The sequence below is a fragment of the Micrasema longulum genome, unplaced genomic scaffold, assembly GCF_059751315.1.
Source record: "Micrasema longulum isolate JH-2025_06_02 unplaced genomic scaffold, ASM5975131v1 h1tg000730l, whole genome shotgun sequence".
Taxonomy (NCBI): domain Eukaryota; kingdom Metazoa; phylum Arthropoda; class Insecta; order Trichoptera; family Brachycentridae; genus Micrasema; species Micrasema longulum.
Window position 1 is genome coordinate 1,735,409 of NW_028277925.1, and position 10,111 is coordinate 1,745,519.

Below are 10,111 nucleotides of genomic sequence, written 5' to 3' on the forward strand. Positions count from 1 at the left end.
GCTATTGTCACAATCATTCCTTTTATATTTTTGGCTCTGCAAAATTTTCAATCAAACCCAAAATCAGAAACAAATCATTTAAAGGATTTTTTTAGGCTAAGTATTTAAATTAATTGCTAGAGTTTTATTAAAAATAATTAATATTGTACCGTTATCACTGAATTCTTACTAACAGGTTGAATAGTAGAGAATTGTATAAAAATGTTTACTAAACTCGGGCACATCCATTAATTTGCAATAGTAAAATTGACAAAGATCTGAAAATATATATCAGAATTTTGACCTTTTGTGTACGAGAATTGGCCTCTGACCCAGCAAACTGACCAAAAATAGCATGTACTTAAACAGTATACACAAGCATATCATGGTAAAATTGGATAGATATACATATTCAATCAAAATGTATTTGCTGCATGTGTACTACGCATTATATCTGTCATTTTGCTGGATTTTGCCGTTATCTGGAGAAAGTATAAAATAATACGCAAATATATTGACATAAATGTTTAATGAAGTAATTATAAATCATGTTCCATAGACGCCATTTTGGCAATAGAAAGAACGTAAGAACATTAAAGAAGAAATAAACTAAAAGTAATTTAACCATCTGTATTAAGCAAAGAAATATACAAGTTAAACTTATACAGGTTTTAATAAAGTAAGCATGTATCTTTATTATGCAACAAACTATACAAGAAATTGAACTTATACAAGTTTCAAAATATGCATAGAACGCACAACGCAATGGCATAGAAATAATAAACAACAATGAGTAATAGTATTCGCCATAACTTCTTACACTAAATTTGTGATATATAAGTGTGTATTTTAAATAAGGATATATATGTATAGTATTGTTCAGAATAGGTGGATTAGGGAACATTTATTACTGACTGAAAATATGAAGCAACTACATTACATATCCCTGCTTAGCAGAAGATGAAGATTATAAGATGGAATGGTGTATTTTATACGGTTGATATATTATAGACATCGCAGAATCTACAGCAACACATATATAATAACAATTATTAATATTACTTAAAATTAAAATGTCTTAAGGTGTTCACATTGAGAATGTAAATGGTAAAAATTCCACTGAACTAAATAAAAATATTTTTTTGTGTGTTTGCAAAAACGTTGTGAATAATTTAGAATTTTTGAAACAAAAAATATCTTACAACAATATGAAAGAAGAAATGACCAACACCAAATTAGAAGTCCAAAAGATTTGAATAGTGCTCTTGTTCATTCATCTCCCGAGAAAATAGTACAAACAACTTCGACTCCATTTCATTTTCAGTAAAAAATTATTTTAGTCAAAATACCTTAGAATCTATATCATATAAAATAATTATAACAAAATTAATTATCATAAAATTATTTTGAAATATTAATAAATCAAATTTGAAAATCTAACAAATCTCCTCAACGTGTGTAATACGAATACACTGCTCGTATATTAAGAGATTATTTTACGCTTAACGGCCGGCACCAAACTCCTTAGCATCATCTTCAGTGATATCTCCGTATTGCCAAATAGCATAGTGATTGCTCTTAGCAATCTCCTGGGCTGCTTTGTATTCAGTAAGGATTTTTTGAAGTCTCCTATCTCGTCTGTTATCGACCAAAAGGAGGCCTTCGGATATTAAGTTCTTGGCGATATCATTTCTCTGGTTGTCGGAAAGTGTCACCTCGGCAATGCCCGATACTCTACTCTCCACATTCAGGAATACCGTTTTGTTAAGGACATCATCCTTGATGGACTTGATAGCCACCTCTCTGTAATCTGTATCTGTGGGAAGAGAGATGCAGGCCAGAGTATATTCGGTTGCGTATGCTTTGTCCGCTGTGAACGCAGATGGTAGGCTTGCGCAACTAGTCACAACCTAAAAAGGAACAAATATATTAATACTTATTTTGCCATATCTAAAAATGACAAAAAATAAGAACTTAAACAATGTATGATAGATTACCTCTCTGTTTCCATAATCAATATATAGAACGGATACATTGGCACCTTGGATTTTTTCAATTTTAGCTCGGTACCAATGATTGTCTTGGGAAAATCTTGCTGCGCAGATATCTCCCCGTTTTGGGGTATAAGCCCCAGGTAATGGCGGGTTTGAACTGAATTCCTGGTGGATTTTCTCCATTAGAGCTTCTAGACTTGGTCCTTGATCGGCATGCTGGGCATAGAAGTGACCTTCATCAGTAACCTCAGTTATGAGAACTTTCTCCAGGTTTACCTTGCGTTCTTGCACACGCTCCTCATTGGGCCGCTCTTCATCCTTTGGAGGTTCTATATAATCCTTCCACATGCCTAAACGTTGGCTCTTAGCCGAATCTTCAGAAGCCTTTAATGCAGACTTATGCTCGGATGACCTTTCGGCAGTAGAATGCATTTGAGCCAATCCGGCACTAACTAAAGCCACTGAAAGATTAACGTCATCAATCCAAAGCCAACCAATGAAATTTCCAGCTTTATCCATATTCTCAATATTTATGGTAACTTCGCGTTGAAGGCATTTTTCTTTTGTAAAGTTAAGTGCTTCCTCTCCAAAAGGTTCGGATTCTTGGAATGCTCCTCCATTAATACCAGGACGTGCTCCACGCGGGCAAGTAATACCAGCCAAGAGGAATGTCAACAGGCGACTATCCTTGGGAATGAAGAGGCGAAGCCTGGAACCACTCGCCACGAACTCAACTACGGCTTCTAAGCGCGGATGGCGTTGAAGACCAGCTAGGGAAAGCTTAGCAGTAGAAACATCTGCACTTATGTTAGGTACTTTATGTATGGGTATTTCCTTCTTAGCATGAACACCGACTGCTGACTTGATGGCTTTCATTTCAGCCTCAATCAGTTTATCATAGTGAGCACTCCTCTGATCATCATCCTGCCTGTAACGCATTACTGTTGCGAGTCCTTTCAAAACCAGATCATGAGCGATATTTCTAAAAAAAATACATAGAATCGAAATCAAACATAAGTATTTAAACCATCATAAGAAAATATATCTATATTTGTGTAATAACTTACACTTTGCCGATGGTAACTGTGCAACAACTTTTTTCAGGAAGATTTTCCCTGGTTGGCTGAATATAATCCACAGAAACATTAACTCGCTTCCCGATCAAAAGTTTTCTCAAGAATTCTCGAGCCTCAAACATCCATGGAATATCATACAGAGGTCGGAAACCTTTTGGTCTTTGACTTGGTTTTCCATCTTCTTCAGAGGTTCTAAAAAGTAATGGTACACAAAAAATATATAAATTTACTATTTTAAAAATCAGTCTGATGAGTATCATCTCTTTGCATCATATTAATACAAAATACCACCCGAAGATCGTAGTAAAATTGGAATTAAAAATATTAGACCAAGTAACATAAAATTAAGGACTTGATTTAGTACTAATGTAAATATCTCAGGTTGGTTGTTGACTGAGATCTGGGATTGGCTGCACAATGCCCAACTCGGGGGTGTGAATCATCCGAGAGCTGACACTTATACAACTATACAAAAACGCAACTTACACATGATGTATTATTTTCATTTATTAAAAATAGTAGATTTCATAAATGACATAATATTAATTATTTACTTTTCTTTTGGAGGTCTAATGCTGGAGAGGAATATTTTTTTGACTGCACCATTTTGCTGTTTAATAGTTAAGGCATCACCATTGATAATTTCAATGACTAGTCCTGTAAATTCTTTTTCTTTGATTGGCACAGCTGGAGTTGACGTCGGCCAATTCTTCCAAATTCTTAGATGGTTTTCTTTAGCGTACTTTTCAGCAGCACGAAGAGCTGCTGCTCCTAAGAACATAAAATAACAAGAAATAATTATACAGTTTTTATACATTTATGCTACTTTAAAGCAACACTAAATATGAAAAAGGATTTCTTAGAAAAAATATATTAATCGAAACTCAATATTTTGATAGTATTTATAAAAAAAACCTGATTTCAAGTATGCGATAGACCAGTCAACACATCTGGCAAATCCTTTCTTCAGAAGTAATTCGGCAATGTTTCCATTGGGGTGCACAATAGTACCAACAAAATTGTTGTTGTTTACAGACTCCAAAATAATCTCAACATCCCTCTGTAGTAAGAGAGATTCAACAAAACATTTAGCCTCTTCCACAAGAGGGTCATCAGAAGTAGGATCTGGTTTACCGAATGCATCTAGCTTAACACCTGGACACTGTTGGCGAAAACAATAAGATGTTAAAAACCTGTTTCACTCGCGAAATTGAGTATAAAATATAAGGCTGCAACTGACCCTAATGCCAGAAATCATAAGAGTGATATACAAAAATGTATTATCTTCTGGCATCAAAAAGGCCCTGACAGTAGATCCATCTCGAACATGTTCAATTATCGCTTTTATTGGCTGGTAATTGAACTTTGAAATGTCTCTATCATTGGTCCATTCGATTTTTCGGATGTGATCCTGAAAACAAACGATAAATATCAATAACATACAAGATGAGAAGTCAATTCTTGTAAAATAAAAAAAGGCAATAATAATGATGTGACTTGGTGGCTAGTTATCATTTTTCAGTTAGTTCAGTGTCGAAAATCGGCGTTTATTATAGTAAATATTACAATATATTCTGTTTGCAGAACGGGAAAAAGATGCAATTATGTAAAATTCAATTATAAGCAAACAAATTAGACACTGTCTATCCTCACTAGATATAAGTAAACACCAGTTCTATGGTAGGCAGCATTAATTTATTTTTATATAATACAGCATCTAGAGATGATTTAAATATGGAAATTTTAATAACAAAAAATTTAATAACATTTAAAAATATGAAAATCTTACAAAAACGATGGAACTGGAAAAAATATATGGAAAAAAAAATAATTGAAAAAAACTTCAAGAATGTTTAAACTGATACGACACACTGACAAAAATAAATGTTAAATCGCACACTTTTACCGTCATATAATCTATTTTGATTTAAATAGAGTACTATATTAACATCAAATCTTGTAAAAATTATTATTAATGAATAACTGATTTATTGGTATAGAAACTATTATTTTTAAAAACCAAAATTGGATTTTTTAAACAATTTTATCATATAGAGAAAAAAAATCTTTAAGTAACGCACCATTAAAGCTACATAAAAATAAAAGAAGATTGCGTGTACTTTGTAGATTTAGCTGAGTGCACTGTTTTAGCAAATAATAATCAAGTAATAAGAGTGAGGAATCAAACAGCAGATTTCAGAGTCTACCGTGACAATGCTAAAATTCAATATTTGCGTACATTAGATTACCAACAAGTTATTATATAAAAATGTTCTCAAATCAACTCACTTGCGGGGACTCTTGTCCATGCATGCCCTTTCCTTGAGCTTTGGCGATTTCTTCAATTCTTTGTAAATTGGCATAGTCTGGTGACTTGGTATCACCCCGTAGTGTCACGAGTCCTTCACTGACGAGTGACTCTACAACATTTTCTGCAGAGGACATGTCTTTTCCGAGAAATATAAATCCACTTTCTCTAGTAGCATTTGGTGATTTGTCGGCAGTGAAGAATACTTCTTTGCCGATCAATTTCTTTCGGAGAAATTCCCTCGCCTCCCAAGCCCACGGTTCATCTTTTGTCGATGATTTAGCACTTAAAAAAGAAGTTATTAGATAAATACGTAGTTACACACCTACATATTGTAATAGAGTTATCGATCAAGAAAATTTTATACTCCAATCGGATTTAATGATAAAAATGAAATGATTTAGTGAATTCACAAGTCTGTCAAAATGTTTATTCAATTATGTCTAAAATTCTGATGAGTATCCCTTAAAGAGTTCCTCCAAGACATTCAGTTTCATAAAGATATTACAATACTTGTATATATATATAATAGTATACCGTGAAATTTTATGAACAGGAGTTTTATGAGCAATATTTAGAAGATTTTATAAAAACAACTAACAAATCAATACAATAATATGATTTGTTAGTTATGTTTTTATAAACACTTACACCTAAAACAAATAATTTAATCTTATTTAATGAATGATATAATGCTATAAAAGTAGGAACTTAATAAATACATATTAAACTAAAAACGAAGCCGTTAAATAAATGCTTTATAAATACGCTGCAGAAAACATACTCATTAGGTCGGCGCTCCAGTTTAGGCGCCTTGACGAAAGCGAGATTCAATTGCCTCTCTGAAGGTGGTCCATCTTGCCTGGGTCTACCTTGGATAGTTACGGAATCGCCAGAGAGGACCTTTAAGAAGTAATTTTTTTAAAAATTATGTCCGCCATTCTCCGTCGAAAATTTTCGTTGTGAAAATATGGTACCATTTCGAAAAGTAAAAAAACCGCTAAAGGTAAACCACTGCACCGGAAAATGTTAAATTATTGAACATTTTTTTAAAAAAGAACATCAAATCATACACTTTTGATAACTATTAATTCATAAAAACCATATGCTATTAAAATTTGTTAGCGATAGTGGAGGTGCCAACTAGGCAAATGGACGACTTCACCTGGGTGACAAAAACTTTCCATTTTAACATAGAATTGCGAGCACTGGCTGTATAAAGATGCAGTATTTGATGAAAAAAGCTAATCAATATTACCTGTTTAATGGTCCCTCTTTTGATATTGGCCAGCGAAGCGCTCATTGTCGATAGAATTAACCAAAAGTTGTCCAAAAGCCACGCGACACGGAGCAAAGCGGTAACCGATTGTGAATTTGACGAATTATTGTGATATGATGTGAGAAGTGGTGTGTTGGCCGCTGTGGCTAGTTGTGGCTGCGCGCGGTAATTGAATTGGCTGAATGGATTTTAATAACTGGTTCGGTACCTACGTATAGCAATCACATTCATTTTTGGTTTCAATAGCCAATCAGAATATTATATTCGTTAAAAATGAATTTTGATTGGTTCAAAATTAAGTATGGCTATGACCAAGAAAATTAACTTTCGTTTGTTGCTACAACCGTATGATTTAAGTGGAAAAATAAATGATTATGTAATTTTTAATTATTATTTCAAATTTTATGCTGGAAACACTGATGTTCACTTTCTACTCTCTCTTCCACAGCAAGGTCTCTGTAGTCCTTAAAAAATAAACGGCCAAACGTATTTTTTTTCTATATTAATCTCATTCACAATTTACAAGGCTAACTTGAATAGAGCAAGACAAATTTACATTCACTTTTCTACTACATACTACTACTACTATCATCACGTCATTTCTCCATAGGGATAGGAAGAGAGGATGGACTGCCACACACGTCTATCTTCATTTTCGTCATGTCATATCGGGTCCCCCGGCGTTGACGACTATTTGAGAGAAAGCTTCCCTATCCCGAGTAGTAAGAAACAGCTCCTCCACAGTTCTAATCCTGGTTCATTCTCGGATGTTTTAAGGCCAGGAAAGCTGTTTTCTTCCTACCCCTCTACGTTATTCGATCTTTCCTTTCATGACAAGCTGAAGTATGGCATATTTATGGAAATGTTACGGAGCTTAACGTGGTGAATCGTTTGCTATTCGTATTGGTTCTATGTAATACTTCATAGTTGGTTATCATATCGGTCCAAGATATTCTTAACATTCTACGGTGAATCCACATTTCAAATGCTTCAAGGTTGTTTATAATATGAGAGTCCACGCCTCTACGCCGTACAGTGAAGCATACAATATATAAAATTTGACCATTCGTTGAATCAGCTTAAGGTTTATATTTATACTATCGTCACAAAGAAGTCTTTTATTTTGTTAAATTCTGTTCGGGCCACTTCTATTCTGCATTTTATTTCAGTGTTAGAGTCAAGATTTTCAGTAATGATACTGCCCAAGTACTTAAACTGTTTCGCTCTTCAATATTGACATCCTTTAGTTATAAATTTACATTTGGATGACTTTCTCGGCTAAAAACCATAAGCTTAGTTTTACTTCCATTAATATTGAAACCAATACGTTCCCCGATGGAGTCAATCTTTTCAAGTAGTTCTTGAAGGTATTGTTTATTGCCTGCATAATTGCATAATCTAATGAAGGGCGTCATCTGCATATTTATTTAATATAACTGATGACTGCACCATTGACCTAGGCTTCACTTGAGATTTTTATAATTCAAAAGTCAGAGTATGGGTTGAACAAAGTAGGTGAGAGAACACAGTCATGTCGGACCCCTCTCTGAATGGAAATACGTTGTGGGGTATTTTCATTTTCCAGTTTAATTCACATCCTTCTTGTATATCACTTAGTAGCATTTTAATAAGCTGTTTCTGTTATAATATATGCATGCATCTTGTCATACACGCCTTTCGGTTGTGTCAGCTTTTGACAAGACCAGATTAGAAATACGCATGGCATAGCTTTAAATTTGACTAACTATATGGTACTTATTGGTAATTTATGGAATTATATTGTAATAAGGCAATAACTTATGTTTTTATCAAAGTTGTAAATTATAAAAATACCCGCTTTTCTTTAATATTTTACATTCAATTTAATGAGTAGGTAACTGTTGGCGTACCACCAATGTTATATGCATTATTAAATGCAGAAAAGGGAATGTTGATGAAGAATTAGTTTCATAATAACTTCATCTATAATTTTTTATACTTGTAAACGAAACCAAATCAGTCAAAAATAAATTTGATGATTATTTATGATTGCTGGGACAAATTAATATTATTATAAGGAGTAACTGCAATTGATAATTTCAATGTATGGATTTTTGAAGATACATTTGGTTTAACCAATGCATATGATACACATCACAACGGATAACAATATTTATTTTTCAGAACGTATTCATTTCTTATTTTTTATTGAAAGAATTCTTTATTAATTAATAAATAAAACGCTCGCTTTCAAAACAGTTTTAACAAAAATAATGTGAATCCATATGTAGGTATTTTTAGTACCTATCTTTTTTTTCAAAAGTATTTTTATTAAGGCTGTAGTCGGGTAAAACGAACGAAAAATTAGGGAATCATACGATTTTGCCATTTTAAAACGAATGTTTTTTAAAAATCACGCAATAAAAAAAATCATATATTAGATAAAAACAATATTTTTTATAGGTATTTTTATCAAAAGTTTTATTTAATAATTCGTCTCGCTCTACATTAATTTATATACCTAGGTATAGTAAGTATACACAAAAGACACAAGGCATGAAACATTTCACTAATTTAAATAGTATACATGAAATTATGCAAGTAGAAGTTGTGTTGATGAAATACGTTTTACTTGTTAATTTATAAATCTACGAAATGTAAATACGATGCTAGAAGGTATCAGTAATATTATTAATAGAACGTAATCGGTGAATATTCGTTAATGTAAATAATTGTTATTCTGTTTTTGCACGATTATATACATCTATAAATAAATATCGTTAAATGCTTGTCCCTAAATGAGTTTTTCTAAAAACTCCTTGGGTATATAGTGTAAAGTTATATATAATAATATAATACACGTTTTCTATAATCTTCTATATATATATATATATATATAAGGCAGTGCACTTTACCGATTTATGTGGGGTTTTCAGCGAAATGTAGACCTTTGCCATTAGCACATTTATAGCCCTTAAAATCTTCAATTTATGAAGTAGAAAATAAGTAAAGAGCGTAAATGTTGTTTTTCATCATTCGCCAAAGCTGCATTCGCCGATAATGTATACACAAACAATTGGAAAGATGTAATTTTTTTGGGTACAAAAAAAAATATTTTGGAATTTTTACAAACAAAATTATTTTTTTATGGATCCCTATCAGATTATTTCCTAAAACTCCTCATAATTTTTACCCATTTATTTCTTTTATTTGGATTTTTGGTAATACTAAATCAATATAAACTGACATTCAATATAATTTTGAAAATCGCATTTCGAAATAAAGTGGGCCCTGTTTTTTTCTTTATTAACATCAGCCAAAAATAAGTTGCATTCATTTACAATAAACATATATAAGAACAACATAAATATAGACAAACAATAGACAGCAAAAACATAAGTACAAGAATAACATAAAATAATATTATTGAAATTTGTTGAAATACAGCTCGTAAATTTATGAAAAATATAAATTGTCTGTGGGTCTGTAGTTCAGA

The 10,111-nt window shown here is 32.4% G+C and overlaps 1 protein-coding gene across 1 annotated transcript; it reads right to left on the reverse strand.

The window, feature by feature from the left end:
- Window positions 1-491: 491 nt before the first annotated feature.
- Window positions 492-6,990, reverse strand: Tudor-SN (Staphylococcal nuclease domain-containing protein 1). The gene is made up of 9 exons (XM_088230089.1): window positions 6,616-6,990; window positions 6,142-6,260; window positions 5,339-5,642; window positions 4,290-4,460; window positions 3,965-4,211; window positions 3,604-3,820; window positions 3,041-3,241; window positions 1,977-2,955; window positions 492-1,889 (listed from the first exon to the last, which is right to left on the reverse strand). The coding sequence occupies exons 1-9, from the start codon at window positions 6,658-6,660 to the stop codon at window positions 1,482-1,484; spliced, it is 2,691 nt and encodes an 896-aa protein (XP_088086215.1). The 5' UTR covers window positions 6,661-6,990; the 3' UTR covers window positions 492-1,481.
- Between the last annotated feature and the right edge of the window lie 3,121 nt (window positions 6,991-10,111).